General features: G+C 41.7%; 1 protein-coding gene across 4 annotated transcripts in view; it reads left to right on the plus strand.

Annotated features, from left to right (window-relative positions):
- The window catches only part of hsd3b7 (hydroxy-delta-5-steroid dehydrogenase, 3 beta- and steroid delta-isomerase), a 52,462-nt gene that overhangs the window by 16,875 nt on the left and 16,568 nt on the right, over window positions 1-19,019 (plus strand). For 3 of the 4 annotated variants that reach the window (XM_033997277.3, XM_033997275.3, XM_059016967.1), the window contains exons 2-3: window positions 4,524-4,671; window positions 13,623-13,804. In XM_033997277.3, coding sequence (XP_033853168.1) covers window positions 13,627-13,804 — 178 coding nt within the window. In that variant the 5' untranslated portion in view covers window positions 4,524-4,671; window positions 13,623-13,626. Of the gene's footprint in view, window positions 1-4,523; window positions 4,672-13,312; window positions 13,492-13,622; window positions 13,805-19,019 lie in introns of those variants that run through there. The other variant, XM_033997278.3, reaches the window with a different exon arrangement.

The following is a 19,019-nucleotide window of genomic DNA, read 5'->3' on the forward strand; positions in this document are numbered from 1 at the left end:
AAGTCACTTATAATTACGTCTCATCTGAAAGACGGAGCACAAGGAAGTTAAATGACTTGCTCAGGGTCAAACACACACAGTGAGTAAGCGAGCTGGGATTTGAACTCGTAACCTTGTGGTTACAAGCCTGTTTCTTTAACCACTGGACCACACAACCATAGATGTGTTGAATTATTAAATTATGTTCATGTTATTATTATTTATTTCTTAGCAGACGCCCTTATCCAGGGCGACTTACGATTGTAAAGGTGAGGGAAGGACAGGTTTTCTTGTTTTGAAATCAACACGGCAACGAAGGGGTAGATGGCATACGTGCCGAGGAATGGTGTTCTTTCCTTCTCGTGCTGATAGCGCAATGATTCCAGTAACTACTCTGATACCTGAGGAATTCTTGGACCAGATTTGCATTCTAAATGCCAAGTGAAATACTTGCAGATACACACCAAGGAAATAAATTCTCATTTTTTTATTTTACAGAGTAACTACTTATTATTTATTATCATTATTATTATTATTATTATTATTTATTTCTTAGCAGACACCCTTATCCAGGGCGACTTACAATTGTTACAAGATATCACATTATTTTTACATACAATTCCCCATTTATACAGTTGGGTTTTTACTGGAGCAATCTAGGTAAAGTACCTTGCTCAAGGGTACAGCAGCAGTGTCCCCCCCACCTGGGATTGAACCCACGACCCTCCGGTCAAGAGTCCAGAGCCCTAACCACTACTCCACACTGCTGCACTATTCTTATGTTTAGGTACAGCTTTGAGGAAATTAAAAAAAAAAGCTTTGTTCTTTTTAATCTGGAAATCTATCATTTACTACTCTAGCGTCGCCAGTGTTATTTTTGCATGCACAGTAACAGACATATCCACCCACACACGCACAAACAACAATAGCATTTTTGTTCTCCGCAGAATGCTAAGACATGTTGCTGTTTTGCCAAGTTATGAGATACAAGTCACACAAGTTTTTGTTTTGTTTGTTTTTCACATTGTCTTTTGTTAACCTGTTTGGCCCGCCTTCTCTTGATGTTGTTTCAAGTTTTGAAAATGTATCTGGACTTTAAAAGGCCAGTTTACTTTACGTAGAAAGAGGTTAAAAGATTACTTGCTCAGTTAACTTGTAACTGAGCAAGTCACTGAACCTCCTTGTGCTCCGTCTTTCGGATGAGACGGAAAACAAACGAGGTCCTATTGGAACTGACTCTGCAGCAGCCACTAACTCACTGTGTGTGTGTGTGTGTGTGTGTGACCCTGAGCAAGTCACTGAACCTCCTTGTGCTCCGTCCTTCGGATGAGACGTCAAACAAACGAGGTCCTATTGGAAGTGACTCTGCAGCAGCAGCAGCAGTTGTTCATGATGCAGAGTTCACCCCCCTAGTCTCTGTAAGTCGCTTTGGACAAAAGCGTCTGCTAAATGACTCATTAATAATAATAATAATAATAATAATAATAATAATACTAATAATATATCAATGGCTGGAACTGAAATGCAACTAAAATACAAGCAACACAGACTTATGAAGCAACACACAAAGTGTTTTTCAAGCTGATATACAGAAAGCTCTTAGTAAGTTTTATTGCCGTTGGGCAATAGGAGTTCTTTGTGGTTTTAAACTGAAAGCAATAATCAAAGAGAGGCTTTTACCTGGAATTTGTTGTCATTATTATTTATTTCTTAGCAGACGCCCTTATCCAGGCCGACTTACAATTGTTACAAGATATCACATTATTTTTTACATACAATTACCCATTTATACAGTTGGGTTTTTACTGGAGCAATCTAGGTAAAGTACCTTGCTCAAGGGTACAGCAGCAGTGCCACCCCATTCAACTGCAACCAACCGCTAAATACTATCTCCAACAAGTTTACTGTGGTTATCTAGCGAATGCCATGCGTTTTTGCACGGGCTTAAAGGGCACATGAGGACCTTTGTATTTTACTCTGTCCCATGTGTTGCTGCTACTGTTTGTGTAAGGTGTGTGTATTTTGTTACCACTTTTGTTTTAACTTTTAAATTGCATTCCCCCTCCTGCATGGATCTCTCAGAACTACATTTCCCATAAATCCTCCTGCTCACATATGGAACTGAGATGGATTTACCAGGATGATGGGAAATGTAGTTCTGAGAGGTCCATGCAGGAGGCTGTCCATAAGTAACCGCGTTTGTGTTTTAAAACTCCCTTCTAGTTCCTCTTGTAAGAGTTGTGAAAACAGTCATTAGTTCTGCATTCAGTTAGGCTTTCTGGAAGGGGGGGAGGGTGGGGGCTGAATTAGGACCCTGTCACAGATGTTTCTGGCAGGTCCCTTTTGTGCTGTAAGTTGTTAAATCCTTTTGCATGGAAGGCCTCGGTTGCATGGGTGTGTGGTTCTTTGATGGACCCTGTAACAGGGTCATCACGCAGGATTTATTTACACACACACACACACTGAGAACCGCTCACGTGACACTACCAACCATGGTAGTTAGGAGGCTGTGTGGTCCAGTGGTTAAAGAAAAGGGCTTGTAACCAGAAGGTCCCCGGTTCAAATCCCACCTCAGCCACTGACTCATTGTGTGACCCTGAGCAAGTCACTGCACCTCCTTGTGCTCTGTCTTTCAGGTGAGACGTAGTTGACTCTGCAGCTGATGCATAGTTCACACACCCTAGTCTCTGTAAGTTGCCTTGGATAAAGGCGTTTGCTAAATAAACAAATAATAATATAGTTATGCTAGAGTATTCTAAAGAACAGAGAGAGGTCACATTTAGTTTTAGCAATGGCTAAAATGAGACTGTTATATTTTGACTATGTTCCTGATAGACTGGATTTAAGTGAGAATGCTTGGGTATATAGTTGCCTGCTTAAGAAGTTTGCTATGAGCCCAGCCCCTAGCCAATATGTCTTAGTTAATTGTTAAACCACATCTATACATTTAATGAAGCCAACCAAACAAGGAAGGTGTCTTTTGATGTTAAAAGGGACATATATATATATATATATATATAATGTAAAACAACTCGCACCACTTATGGTTCTTTGCCCCTTTAAAAATGGACCCAGACACAGGATTTTTTAACACGCTGACGCGCTATAGTTTTAATAAACCCCGACAACAAAACACTCCGTTCTGTAAACTTTCACAACTGCTTGGAAACAGAGCACTCCTTCTCCTCAGCAGCCCTGAGCAGACTGACTGCTTTTCTTTTATCCCCTGCACCTGGCTCTAATTTCATAATAATCACCAGGTGCAGGGGATAATTAAACAATAAAACAAACTGATTAAACCATAAGACAAACTAACAAAAATGTGCCTGCGCACCTGTCTTACACAGGGAGGATTTTAACCCCCTCCCTGCCGTGTTACAATATATATATATATATATTATTAGTTTATTTAGCAGACACCTTTATCCAAGGCGACTTACAGAGGCTAGGGTGTGCGAGCTATGCATCAGCTGCAGAGTCACTTACAACTACGTCTCACCCGAAAGACGGAGCACAAGGAGGTTAAGTGACTTGCTCAGGGTCACACATTAGTTCTGCATTCTATAAAAAACCGAGATAAAATCTTAGTCAAGTGTCACCAACTTGCTAACTAACTACAAGCTGATGTGACCCACGCTCTGAAGATCTCTGATCGCGTTCAGAAGTCTTTGCCTTTGAAGACAGTTCCTGTCCTTACAGTATATTCTACACTTCCATATATAAGAACTATTTCGAATCTATAGCTCTCTTATATTGATGCATTTCTATAAGGTATATGACTTATGTTTTAATCTATGAGAATGATATATGGGATGTCTTTAATTTTATGCATGCGTAGCCTTGGAGCAAAACATGTTGTAACCATAAAATATATTTGAAGTATTAATGCTAACATCTGTTAAGGCACTGGACTGCCCAGATTGTCTGTCAGCTGGGATTCGACGTCGTCTGTAACTCCTCAATCCATTTTCTTACTAGTTAATAAACCGAAGGGGTACTTGATTTGTTAAAACTTCAAATCGAATGAGTCTGTGTGAATTTCTTAATTGTTAAAAGCCATCTGGATACATTGCAAACCCAGTGCACGAACGATCCACTTACAGGAGTCAGAAACATCTTAATGTCCTCCTGAACGTCTCCCGTGAGTTTTAGAGTGTGCTTAGAGTATATGTATAAATAAAAAGTTTAGATTGTGATCACTTTAGTGAGAAAGATACAGGGATGGGAATCAGACTCCCGTTGCACAGCAGTGTGATCCATTCCTTGGTTTCGCTAGGAGTTTAATAATAAGACACACCTGAGCTTGTTACCTAGACACACTGGGGGCTGATCAAGCTGGTAGTAAAACCTGGAATGGGTGAAATTAGAAGAACATTCGCTTCCGATAGGCTTTTTAAAACAGTTTAATAGATAAATAATTGTAAAGGTGAGGGAAGGACGGGTTTTTTTAAGTGCATGGAGGGATTTCTTTAATCTCGGCTGATGAATACTTCTTAAAAGCACTGCCCTAGTAACAAGTGTTTTTTTTTTTTTTTTTTTTTCAGAAAGGGACAGACACGCACCCATCCAATTGCAGAGGGAGGGAGGGACAAAGGAAACAGTGTATGAAACCACAGTCAAACAGGCATTCACAATTCTGACAGCCGGTATTTCAGAACTCTGCAAGCAGCAGGAAACCTTAAAACCGTACAAGTAAGGACTGTTTCATTATGCATTCTTGGCAAGCTCATGTTTACATGTGTTTTTAGTTTTATTTAATCTTATTGAAATGATGTGTTTTTTTTTTTTTTTTTTTATATATTTTTCAGATGCAATTGGTTTAAACATTTCCAATAAAATAGTACCAAGTACCAAATTATGATTGTATATACATTCAAAATGTTCAGTTAAGTACCTATTGTATAGAATTTAAATATTTATATTTGCTTGTTGTACCAGACCTCTCTGTGCTTTACAAAGCTTCCCTATGCTTTACCAGACCTCTCTGTGCTTTACAATGCTTCCCTATGCTTTACCAGACCCCTCTGTGCTTTACAATGCTTCCCTATGCTTTACCAGACCTCCCTGTGCTTTACAAAGCTTCCCTGTGCTTTACCAGACCTCTCTGTGCTTTACAAAGCTTCCCTATGCTGTACCAGACCTCTCTGTGCTTTACAATGCTTCCCTATGCTTTACCAGACCTCTCTGTGCTTTACAATGCTTCCCTGTGCTTTACCAGACCTCTCTGTGCTTTACAAAGCTTCCCTATGCTGTACCAGACCTCTCTGTGCTTTACAAAGCTTCCCTATGCTTTACTGTACCTCTCTGTGCTTTACAATGCTTCCCTATGCTTTACCAGACCTCTCTGTGCTTTACAATGCTTCCCTATGCTTTACCAGACCTCTCTGTGCTTTACAATGCTTCCCTATGCTTTACCAGACCTCTCTGTGCTTTACAATGCTTCCCTATGCTTTACCACACCTCTCTGTGCTTTACAATGCTTCCCTATGCTTTACCAGACCTCTCTGTGCTTTACAATGCTTCCCTATGCTTTACCATACCTCTCTGTGCTTTACAATGCTTCCCTATGCTTTACCATACCTCTCTGTGCTTTACAATGCTTCCCTATGCTTTACCAGACCTCTCTGTGCTTTACAATGCTTCCCTATGCTTTACCAGACCCCTCTGTGCTTTACAATGCTTCCCTATGCTTTACCAGACCTCTCTGTGCTTTACAATGCTTCCCTATGCTTTACCAGACCTCTCTGTGCTTTACAATGCTTCCCTATGCTTTACCAGACCTCTCTGTGCTTTACAATGCTTCCCTATGCTTTACCAGACCTCTCTGTGCTTTACAATGCTTCCCTATGCTTTACCACACCTCTCTGTGCTTTACAATGCTTCCCTATGCTTTACCAGACCTCTCTGTGCTTTACAATGCTTCCCTATGTTTTACCAGACCTCTCTGTGCTGTACAATGCTTCCCTATGCTTTACCAGACCCCTCTGTGCTTTACAATGCTTCCCTATGCTTTACCAGACCTCTCTGTGCTTTACAATGCTTCCCTATGCTTTACCAGACCTCTCTGTGCTTTACAATGCTTCCCTATGCTTTACCAGACCTCTCTGTGCTTTACAATGCTTCCCTATGCTTTACCAGACCTCTCTGTGCTTTACAATGCTTCCCTATGCTTTACCAGACCTCTCTGTGCTTTACAATGCTTCCCTATGTTTTACCAGACCTCTCTGTGCTGTACAATGCTTCCCTATGCTTTACCAGACCCCTCTGTGCTTTACAATGCTTCCCTATGCTTTACCAGACCTCTCTGTGCTTTACAATGCTTCCCTATGCTTTACCAGACCTCTCTGTGCTTTACAATGCTTCCCTATGCTTTACCAGACCCCTTTGTGGTTTATTACACTGTGCTGTGCTTTTAGTACGGGGTACCTTGGTAAGAGCAGAGTTGATGTACTGGGGAGATAAAGAGCAGGCTTTTTAACTGTCTTTTTTAAAACGTTTCCAAACTGTGGGTACAGTTTAAACACTTGCAGTTGCTTCACAGGGCTTTTGGTTTAGAATAGGAAACTCCAACTTCCTCAGAGACTAGTTAGCAATACCAGCAATTACAACACAAGCAAAGTGCTTTTTCCTCCTTTCTCATCAACTGCAATCGACAGTATTGCTGCTGGGAACGAACCTACAGAAGATCACCTAGAATTTTAGGGTTGAGGATATATCCAGTAGTATTTCATGTTAGATTTCAGAAATGTCACATTTTTCAATGTTAAGTATCTGGCAAACTACGTGTGGAATTCAATATGTTAACAAGGGAACATTATTCAGCAGCTTTCATTGGACTCTATGAAGCTGAGGGAGTTCATTCTATATAGAGGGTGTGCAATTCAATATGTTAACAAGGGAACATTATTCAGCAGCTTTCATTGGACTCTATGAAGCTGAGGGAGTTCATTCTATATAGAGGGGGTGCAATTCAATATGTTAACAAGGGAACATTATTCAGCAGCTTTCATTGGACTCTATGAAGCTGAGGGAGTTCATTCTATATAGAGGGTGTGCAATTCAATATGTTAACAAGGGAACATTATTCAGCAGCTTTCATTAGACTCTATGAAGCTGAGGGAGTTCATTCTATATAGAGGGTGTGGAATTCAATATGTTAACAAGGGAACATTATTCAGCAGCTTTCATTGGACTCTATGAAGCTGAGGGAGTTCATTCTATATAGAGGGGGTGCAATTCAATATGTTAACAAGGGAACATTATTCAGCAGCTTTCATTGGACTCTATGAAGCTGAGGGAGTTCATTCTATATAGAGGGTGTGCAATTCAATATGTTAACAAGGGAACATTATTCAGCAGCTTTCATTGGACTCTATGAAGCTGAGGGAGTTCATTCTATATAGAGGGGGTGGAATTCAATATGTTAACAAGGGAACATTATTCAGCAGCTTTCATTGGACTCTATGAAGCTGAGGGAGTTCATTCTATATAGAGGGGGTGCAATTCAATATGTTAACAAGGGAACATTATTCAGCAGCTTTCATTGGACTCTATGAAGCTGAGGGAGTTCATTCTATATAGAGGGTGTGCAATTCAATATGTTAACAAGGGAACATTATTCAGCAGCTTTCATTGGGCTCTATGAAGCTGAGTGAGTTAATTCTATATAGAGGGGGTGCAATTCAATATATTTGTCTGCTGCATTTCTAGTAGCAACACACATAACACCAGGCAATGCATTTATCTAATTTCTACAAGTCTTTGCACGGTGTCTTTCTCCTCTGTCTAGTCAGAATGCTTCACTTTATTGATGCCTGTCTGTCTGTCTGTCTGTCTGTCTGTCTGTCTGTCTGTCTGTCTGGCTTTGTTGATTCCTGTCTCGTCTTTCATGAGCATATTTTTAAGTTTCTTAAAGATTCGGAACAGCAGAATTCCCTTGTGCTCTTTAAATTGCATCAAAAGGACTGACTGAATCAAATAGGTGGGTGCCAAATCCTCCCCCAAAAAACTCTAAACCTTTGTTCTAAAATGTGCAGATCAAAGTCAGAATATATTATTTTTAGCATGAGGGTGCCAGTTCCTGTTTTTTCTAATTTGCAAAACCGCAGATGATTAGACTTGTGAAAGATTTTAATATTGACTGAATTTATGAAGAGACAGTTCATGCAAGCAGAATTAAACCATTGCAGTCGATCCTCTAACAGTGGATTAGAGGTACATTTTAATTGCATACCCGTTGATTGCATGCAATTCTGAAGGTCGTTTCTTATGAAAATGTACTTCTGGGTTCTATATAATTGCATATTCTGGATAACAAGGCTCTAGTGCGTGTGCATTTTCATGAGAGATGTGTTTCACTTTTTTTCTTTAATTAACTGGAATCCACAGTTATCTCCTGCAACTGATTGTTTTTTTATTATTATTAATTAGTCATTTAGCAGACGCTTTTATCCAAAGCGACTTCCAGAGACTAGGGGGGTGAACTCTGCATCATCAACAACTGCTGCTGCTGCTGCAGAGTCACTTCCAATAGGACCTCAGTTTGTTTTACTTCTCATCCGAAGGACGGAGCCCAAGGAGGTTCAGTGACTTGCTCAGGGTCACATACACACAGTGAATCAGTGGCTGCTGCAGAGTCACTTCCAATAGGACCTCAGTTTGTTTTACTTCTCATCCGAAGGACGGAGCCCAAGGAGGTTCAGTGACTTGCTCAGGGTCACATACACACAGTGAGTCAGTGGCTGCTGCAGAGTCACTTCCAATAAGATCTCGTTTGTTTGACGTCTCATCCGAAGGACGGAGCCCAAGGAGGTTCAGTGACTTGCTCAGGGTCACACACACACACACGCACACACACGCACACACACAGGAAGTCAGTGGCTGAGCCAGGATTTGAACCTCCTGGTAACAAGACCCCCTTTTCTTTAACCGCTAGACCAGCACGCCTCATTTACAAGCCTCCTGCAGCTGTACTTGTCCATACAACTATTTTGACATATGCCTAATACCCTGCCTTTTTTGCCTGATAATTTGCAGTGTGAAGAGGCGATTGGCTTCAGGATCAGAGAATGTCCAAGGACATTCAGTTCTTGTGAGCTGTGATAGGAAGCTGCAGCTTTGAGGGAGCGTATTTGGACAAATTTGTGAGGGGGGGGAACGTGGTATAAAAAAAAAAAAAAAAAAAAAAATACAATGAAGTTTCCTATGACAAAATGACTTTTTTTTTTTTTCAGGGTTTTAAAAGAGTTTTAGTTTTGGGCACAGCAAAAAAAATGTTTTTATTTTCAGTTTAACTTCTTCGTTCTGCGGGTTATGTTCAGTTCTGGGGAAGATGTACGAAGAAGCGGTCACAAACAGAAAATATAATACGGCAATACAAACTCCACACACATAAAAACCACAGAGCTTGAGTTTCCAGAACTAAACTTTACTTCTGAGTAAGGATGGTTATCAATAACTGACCTCATTTAGAAGAACTAGAAATTCACCTGGGCTGTGATCTTTGTGGGAAAATGAGCAAATCTGACCTTAATGGAGGTGGCTTTTAGCATAGTTTAATACAATTACTGAAGGCGGTGACTGTAAATGGAGAGGAGGTGTGACAGTATTCTGTTTTACGAAACTACATTTTTGTATTTCCCTTATAAAAGTTTCCCATAGTAGAAGCACAGCAAAGTGTAATAAAGCCCAGTGAAAGCTAAAGCACAGGGAAGCATTGTAAAGCACAGAGAGGTGTGGTAAAGCATAGGGAAGCATTGTAAAGCACAGAGAGGTGTGGTAAAGCATAGGGAAGCATTGTAAAGCACAGAGAGGTGTGGTAAAGCATAGGGAAGCATTGTAAAGCACAGAGAGGTGTGGTAAAGCATAGGGAAGCATTGTAAAGCACAGAGAGGTCTGGTAAAGCATAGGGATGCATTGTAAAGCACAGAGAGGTCTGGTAAAGCATAGGGATGCATTGTAAAGCACAGAGAGGTAAGGTAAAGCATAGGGAAGCATTGTAAAGCACAGAGAGGTCTGGTAAAGCATAGGGAAGAATTGTAAAGCACAGAGAGGTCTGGTGAAGCATAGGGAAGCATTGTAAAGCACAGAGAGGTCTGGTAAAGCATAGGGAAGCATTGTAAAGCACAGAGAGGTCTGGTAAAGCATAGGGAAGCATTGTAAAGCACAGAGAGGTCTGGTAAAGCATAGGGAAGCATTGTAAAGCACAGAGAGGTCTGGTAAAGCATAGGGAAGCATTGTAAAGCACAGAGAGGTCTGGTAAAGCATAGGGAAGCATTGTAAAGCACAGAGGTCTGGTAAAGCATAGGGAAGCATTGTAAAGCACAGAGAGGTCTGGTAAAGCATAGGGAAGCCTTGTAAAGCACAGAGAGGTCAGGTAAAGCATAGGGAGGCATTGTAAAGCACAGAGAGGTCTGGTAAAGCATAGGGAAGCATTGTAAAGCACAGAGAGGTCTGGTAAAGCATAGGGAAGCATTGTAAAGCACAGAGAGGTCTGGTAAAGCATAGGGAAGCATTGTAAAGCACAGAGAGGTCTGGTAAAGCATAGGGAAGCATTGTAAAGCACAGAGAGGTCTGGTAAAGCATAGGGAAGCATTGTAAAGCACAGAGAGGTCTGGTAAAGCATAGGGAAGCATTGTAAAGCACAGAGAGGTCTGGTAAAGCATAGGGAAGCATTGTAAAGCACAGAGAGGTCTGGTAAAGCATAGGGAAGCATTGTAAAGCACAGAGAGGTCTGGTAAAGCATAGGGAAGCATTGTAAAGCACAGAGAGGTGTGGTAAAGCATAGGGAAGCATTGTAAAGCACAGAGAGGTGTGGTAAAGCATAGGGAAGCATTGTAAAGCACAGAGAGGTCTGGTAAAGCATAGGGATGCATTGTAAAGCACAGAGAGGTCTGGTAAAGCATAGGGATGCATTGTAAAGCACAGAGAGGTAAGGTAAAGCATAGGGAAGCATTGTAAAGCACAGAGAGGTCTGGTAAAGCATAGGGAAGAATTGTAAAGCACAGAGAGGTCTGGTGAAGCATAGGGAAGCATTGTAAAGCACAGAGAGGTCTGGTAAAGCATAGGGAAGCATTGTAAAGCACAGAGAGGTCTGGTAAAGCATAGGGAAGCATTGTAAAGCACAGAGAGGTCTGGTAAAGCATAGGGAAGCATTGTAAAGCACAGAGAGGTCTGGTAAAGCATAGGGAAGCATTGTAAAGCACAGAGAGGTCTGGTAAAGCATAGGGAAGCATTGTAAAGCACAGAGGTCTGGTAAAGCATAGGGAAGCATTGTAAAGCACAGAGAGGTCTGGTAAAGCATAGGGAAGCCTTGTAAAGCACAGAGAGGTCAGGTAAAGCATAGGGAGGCATTGTAAAGCACAGAGAGGTCTGGTAAAGCATAGGGAAGCATTGTAAAGCACAGAGAGGTCTGGTAAAGCATAGGGAAGCATTGTAAAGCACAGAGAGGTCTGGTAAAGCATAGGGAAGCATTGTAAAGCACAGAGAGGTCTGGTAAAGCATAGGGAAGCATTGTAAAGCACAGAGAGGTCTGGTAAAGCATAGGGAAGCATTGTAAAGCACAGAGAGGTCTGGTAAAGCATAGGGAAGCATTGTAAAGCACAGAGAGGTCTGGTAAAGCATAGGGAAGCATTGTAAAGCACAGAGAGGTCTGGTAAAGCATAGGGAAGCATTGTAAAGCACAGAGAGGTGTGGTAAAGCATAGGGAAGCATTGTAAAGCACAGAGAGGTCTGGTAAAGCATAGGGAAGCATTGTAAAGCACAGAGAGGTCTGGTAAAGCATAGGGAAGCCTTGTAAAGCACAGAGAGGTGTGGTAAAACATTGGGATGCATTGTAAAGCGAAATTACAGTGGTTAACTTTTAACCTAGTTTAAACTGCTGATATCTTAGACAATAAGCTCAGGTTGTGCTGAGCTGGTTTGGCCACGGTCTCAAGGACGACGTTTATACAAGGCCATAGTGCTTTAATATTTAACAAGGCAGTAAAACGTCAGCGTTGCATTGACTGTACCATTGAACCCTCACGAAAGCTCTTTGAACTTCTGTACACTCTGTCATTTCCACTTCTTAATAAATTTATTTTTAATTCGCTGGCAATACACGTTTTTTTTTTTCCTCAAAATAACCAACTTTTAACTCATCCAGCTTGGTCGGTCATTTGTGTGTTTTTTTTTTTTTAAAGAAACAGTGAGGTATATGCTTTTGATGCCATGGCAACCACTCTGGCGTGTTTCTTACGTAAATACTCTGCTTGTGATGTCATTTACTACGTAGTTAAAATGCAACGGTCTGCTATTTCTCTATTTAAACCTTCAGCCGTCGTGGCATTGAGTCGATTTATCCATTTATATTTTCAATGTTAGTGTTATCAATTAATTGCAGTTAAATCCGTGACTAACAACGAAGTGGAATATGACGTTTGTAATTCGGTTCAATGTCAAATCCGGCTTGCCAATATAAGGTACCCGTAGCCCTTTTTGAGTAAATATATAAATATTTTAAATATTTTTCTCAGGGGCTGCAGGAGACCATCGTGCATGTGTACTGTGGTAACTATGGAGGCTACAGCAGTTTTATACTTTTTATATATATATTTGTGTGTGTGAACACTTGGCTGTCAAAAAACTTTGCCCCCAAAAAAACGAGCAGGACTTGATCGAAAATTAGCAGATAATAATATGAGCAATAATATACAAACCAAATAATATTTATACTGTAAAGTGGTTTTCAAGACGACAATCGCTATGACAAGGTGCTATGCAAAATAAACGTAATGTTGTATTGATAAAAACAGTTTTATTTTTTGTTAGGTTTATATAAAAACTGTTTTTATCTTTTTTTTTATTATTATTTTTCTTGTTCTGCCCACCTACTGTGTGCCTAAACCAGGGGTTATTAACTCCGGTCCTCCAGGATCTCTAATCATCCAGGTTTTTGTTCCAACCAAATTGTTTTTTTTAAATTAAAATCCACTGGTTTGCATTGCATATCTCACATGCCCTACACTTTAGTATCAATTAGGACATTCAAGTGTTTCCTATGCAATATTAAACAGTGTACATTTTAAAACAAACTATTAAGTGGTGGTTGGATTCAAAAGTCAGATGAGAGTCCTTGTCTTAAGCAATGACCTAACACCACAAACCTTGAATTTCAGTCTTTGGGGCTGTAAATCTCACTCTAAGGAAAGCCAACAACCCTTGACACCTCCTGTATTTTCCATTATTGTACATTTGTATCTCTCTCTCTCAAAACTAAACTTTAAAAAAAAAAAAACAGTTTGTACTTTAAAACCGTTATCTCGAAAAAACATACTTGAAAGCATTTCGGGGTAAAGTTGAAGGCTGCCTATTAGCAGATAAGATAAAACAAGTTTGTGAGAGTTTTTTTGTGTGTGTGTGGTGGAGAAAAACAGTCTCAAACTTGCGGTTTCGCCTACATTTGCTGTACCTGTCGCCAACCCAGTCGTCTCTTTTCTTCTCTCTTTTCTTGGTTGTCTTCGTATATCATCAGTAAGTCGCTTGTGTGAAGAAGCCGTTGGCTGTGGTGGTCGCGCGCTCTCTCTCAAATTCAAATTCAAATTCAAATTCTCAACGTTCTACGTTCTACGTTCTACTGTCTAAGTTCTGCTCTCTCCGACCAGGCCTATGCAATCCGCCGGGGAGACGATGGCAGCGAAGCCGGGTTTAGTGTATCTGGTGACCGGAGGATGCGGCTTCCTCGGGCAGCATGTGTTTCGTATGCTGCTCGAGAAGGAAGATAACGTCGCCGAGGTCCGGCTGTTCGACCTAGCCGTTGACGACAGCCTTGCTAACCTCTCCACAGGTAATACAATTGTATTCATTTATTTATTTTACTATGTATTTTTTAATTTTAAATGAGGAGGCTTTTTTTTGCTTTTTTTTAGAGATTAAAAAAAATAAAAAATAAGGAAAATTAATTAAATTAGTGACGCTAGTACGAGTGAGTTTAATGAATTTATAATAATTAATAGTGTAGCGTGTACAGCGGAATCGGTACTATGCGTTAAAGCGGGAGGTCTTTCAATGTTTTATTTATTTTTTTTAAATAAAAATATACAGACCTCGATTTGATATCCCTATCATTCACTGGGTGTATAATTGTGCCGTGTTACGTTTCCTATATATATATCTGTTTTATAATGTCAAATTATTATTAAACTGTTATAAAATGTCTTAATGTTATACTTGTACTGCATTTATTTTCGAGAGTCAATTTTCTTTCTGTAAATACGTATTCTTTATTTAGGGTTGGTGAGGAATTAAATAAACCATATTTCAAAAACACTCAAACTAACTAACTGAGTCTAGTAAATAGACGTTTTGACTCGGGTCTGCATAAATTCATAAACGTTTACTGGACTTTGCTCCCTCCCTCACCCCCCTAAGAGAAAGGGGGCTCCCTCCAGTCCAGGGCAGGCTTGAGGCACGGAGACTGAACTGCTCCCTCCCTCCCTCACCCCCCTAAGAGAAAGGGGACTCCCTGCAGTCCAGGGCAGGCTTGAGGCACGGAGACTGAACTGCTCCCTCCCTCCCTCACCCCCCTAAGAGAAAGGGGACTCCCTGCAGTCCAGGGCAGGCTTGAGGCACGGAGACTGAACTGCTCCCTCCCTCCCTCACCCCCCTAAGAGAAAGGGGACTCCCTGCAGTCCAGGGCAGGCTTGAGGCATGCAGACTGAACTGCTCCCTCTCTCCCTCACCCCCCCTAAGAGAAAGGGGGCTCCCTCCAGTCCAGGGCAGGCTTGAGGCACGGAGACTGAACTGCTCCCTCCCTCCCTCACCCCCCTAAGAGAAAGGGGACTCCCTGCAGTCCAGGGCAGGCTTGAGGCACGGAGACTGAACTGCTCCCTCACCCCCCTAAGAGAAAGGGGACTCCCTGCAGTCCAGGGCAGGCTTGAGGCATGCAGACTGAACTGCTCCCTCACCCCCCTAAGAGAAAGGGGACTCCCTGCAGTCCAGGGCAGGTTTGAGGCATGCAGACTGAACTGCTCCCTCACCCCCCTAAGAGAAAGGGGACTCCCTGCAGTCCAGGGCAGGCTTGAGGCACGGAGACTGAACTGCTCCCTCCCTCCCTCACCCCCCTAAGAGAAAGGGGACTCCCTGCAGTCCAGGGCAGGCTTGAGGCATGCAGACTGAACTGCTCCCTCACCCCCCTAAGAGAAAGGGGACTCCCTGCAGTCCAGGGTAGGCTTGAGGCATGCAGACTGAACTGCTCCCTCACCCCCCTAAGAGAAAGGGGACTCCCTGCAGTCCAGGGTAGGCTTGAGGCACGGAGACTGAACTGCTCCCTCACCCCCCTAAGAGAAAGGGGGCTCCCTCCAGTCCAGGGCAGGCTTGAGGCATGCAGACTGAACTGCTCCCTCACCCCCCTAAGAGAAAGGGGACTCCCTGCAGTCCAGGGTAGGCTTGAGGCATGCAGACTGAACTGCTCCCTCACCCCCCTAAGAGAAAGGGGACTCCCTGCAGTCCAGGGTAGGCTTGAGGAATGCAGACTGAACTGCTCCCTCACCCCCCTAAGAGAAAGGGGACTCCCTGCAGTCCAGGGTAGGCTTGAGGCACGGAGATTGAACTGCTCCCTCACCCCCCTAAGAGAAAGGGGGCTCCCTCCAGTCCAGGGCAGGCTTGAGGCATGGAGATTGAACTACTCCCTCCCTCCCTCCCTCACCCCCCCTAAAAGAAAGGGGTCTCCCTCCAGTCCAGGGCAGGCTTGAGACATGAAAACTGAACTGTTCTCTCCCTCACCCCCCTAAGAGAAAGGGTGCTCCCTCCAGTCCAGGGCAGGGCAGGCTTGAGGCGTGAAGACTCTTCGAACATAAAATTATATTGAAGGGTTGGCATTACTGTATTTTTGTGGTTAACTTATCAAAAGTTATGGTTTTCTTGGTTAATGTTATTGCCTCATAATCAGTCATTAACACAATATACGCCTCAGTCTTTCGCCAGATCATTGGAGCAGACTGATTGCCTTTAGATTGCAAAATAAGTGATATTAGCTCCACTGCTATTAACCCAAGAGCTACCAAAATAAAATGTTTTTTGAAAATATCGCAAGCTGTTTATATCATGCAATACAATTCTAAATCGATATTTCATCACTGAAAAAAATAATATAAAAATCCTGCATTTTCTTTTTTGGCTCCAAACTGCCGCGTCCTATTTTGAGGACAGTCCAATTCAGACGCGTTCCTGTAAGTCAGAGCAGTGCAATTTCACACTGGCTATGAAGCTCAAAACACAAAGAAAATGGGTTTGCTTTATCGTCGCTGTGATGAGGGAAAAAAAAAAACACCAAGAAATTGATACATTTTTTTAGGCTTCATAAATTAGTTCATTCTATTCCATAGGGTGATGCGAAACTTTTTGGCCATATAGCTGTAGGTAAAATAAAAACTATGTGCAATTTTCTGTTCATTAAAAATGATGACAGTAATCTGTTGCGTATCCGCCCTCACTGCTTATCTGCCATGTTCAAACTCTTCAGCAACGTTTATTTTTGAAGAGAGATTTAGTTCAGATATTGTAGATCCCACCAAAGTTTTCGTATACTGTGTTGTGTGTGTTTCTCTGTGCGCTGCCATGCTGGTCGTCTCAGTGCGTCGATCTGTAAATAAATCCTGTTCGTCTGCGGGGGGGGCGTATCAACTTCCACCCCCTTCTCCATCTCCTGCCTGTCACTCAGCAGCGAAACCACACACCCACACGGCATTAATACCACAAGCATTAATACCCTGTGTCTTTCTAAACAAGGGATTTAGAGCAGCTCCCTGATAAAAGCTGAATCTCAAAACAATAAGTGTGTGAATATAGTCATTCTTAAATGGGATTTTAAAACAGGATTAATTCATCCGACTTTTTACATATCCACCCTGACTGTGGTCCCAGCGCAGTCGGATACGCGACAGACTCCTGTATTATAATTTTTATTTGCCTGACACACCATTGTCAAATGTATATTGAACCTTCCCCCCCCCCCCCGGCCCACACTTGGCACACTTGGTAGCTGTTTGTTTTAGCTGACGTGGGTCATTTTGAGCCATACATCTCCTGGTTTAAATAAACAAACAAATAGCTATAATTACTGTACTAGAAGAACACTCCGCCCCCTAGTTAATTTTGATTCAGCCCCTGCTATTGCATCCTGTTACAAATGCGAATAGGAAATCGCACCTTGTGTTTTAGCATCATGGTGCGGTTTAAGTGTGCTAATTTTAAAGTGTAACGGTGCTTTCCTTTCAAAAGGTGTTTTGACAAGGTGGGTTCCACATGTACATTTTCCCTTGTGGGTGTCGTTGTCAGGTTTACTTTCAAGTTTCTAATATTAGTTATTAAAGACCACGACGTCACACGTACCTGTACATTTTTCTTAATGACGATCGGTATTTTTGTCAAAATCCCCCAAAATTTTGCAAGGGCGTGCCACAGCTGGAATTAACTAATACTGGAACGGACAGAGGACTGGAAATAAGACTCCTGTTGCACAGCAGTGTGATCCAGTCCTGGTTTCACTAGGAGTTTAATAATAAGACACACCTGAGCTTGTTACCTAGACACACTGTGGGCTAATCAAGCTGGTAGTAAAACCTGGAACGGATCAAACTGCTGTGCAATAGGGAGCCCCATCCCATGCCAGCGCACCGGATGAGAGGGAATTAGCTTCTAACTGGCTTTTAAAACACCCAATGTTAAAGCTAATTGCCATCGATTACTCAGCTGTGGCCAAAACGTTTTGCATTCCCCTATACAATTAACTAATTTTGCTTCATAGAGTCCAGTGAAAGCTGCTGAATAATGTTCCCTTGTTAACATATTGAATTGCACACCCTCTATATAGAATGAACTCCCTCAGCTTCATAGAGTCCAATGAAAGCTGCTGAATAATGTTCCCTTGTTAACATATTGAATTGCACACCCTCTATATAGAATGAACTCCCTCAGCTTCATAGAGTCCAATGAAAGCTGCTGAATAATGTTCCCTTGTTAACATATTGAATTGCACACCCTCTATATAGAATGAACTCCCTCAGCTTCATAGAGTCCAATGAAAGCTGCTGAATAATGTTCCCTTGTTAACATATTGAATTGCACACCGCTTTGTAATTTTTCCAGATACTTCACGAAAGTGTCTCAATCCAAAAAATTCTAGGTGATGTAAAATTTTTGGCCAGAGCTGTACCTGCGGCTTGCTGGCATTGGCTTTAAGTGTACATTAACTTTATCTTGATATATAGATTCAAAAGCACTCATCAAAGAGCCAGCCAGTTATCTTGGGGATATAATCAAAACCAACAAATGCAAACCAACAATAAAACAGAAAGATAGAAAACACTCCACAGGTTTCTGTGAGCTCATTGTGAACCGCCCGCCTCCCCCTTTTTGTTATGGTTCAGCCCGAACGCAGTTTACAGTAACAACGCAAAACCAACTTGGTGGAGGCGGGCGGGGGTGGCTTTGTTGTAGTAAAGTTGAACCCAGTGATTTTACGCCCCCACACCATCCCAGAATTACAAGAAAGGTGCTTTTTGTGGTTTTGAAATCAGATATGCTGATCAAGGAAGTTAGATTTCTTGTAACTTTTTTTAAAGGGTTTTTTTGAGCAAAGCAGATCTTTCCATAAATCTGTCATGCACTTTCATTTGCTATCTAGGTCGCATCTTTGTGTAGTCATAGCAAACTTTTAGATTTTAAATTAAAAAAAAAAAAAGTTATACATTTAATCTGTGGTGTGTATGCTGTGTCAAACCCTGACTTATCTGTCATCGTGGATATTTACTTTCCCACGCCCCCCACACCACCCCAGAATTACAAGAAAGGTGCTTTTTGTGGTTTTGAAATCAGATATGCTGATCAAGGAAGTTAGATTTCTTGTAACTTTTTTTAAAGGGTTTTTTTGAGCAAAGCAGATCTTTCCATAAATCTGTCATGCACTTTCATTTGCTATCTAGGTCGCATCTTTGTGTAGTCATAGCAAACTTTTAGATTTTAAATTAAAAAAAAAAAAAGTTATACATTTAATCTGTGGT

The sequence above is a fragment of the Acipenser ruthenus genome, chromosome 54, assembly GCF_902713425.1.
Source record: "Acipenser ruthenus chromosome 54, fAciRut3.2 maternal haplotype, whole genome shotgun sequence".
Taxonomy (NCBI): Eukaryota; Metazoa; Chordata; class Actinopteri; order Acipenseriformes; family Acipenseridae; genus Acipenser; species Acipenser ruthenus.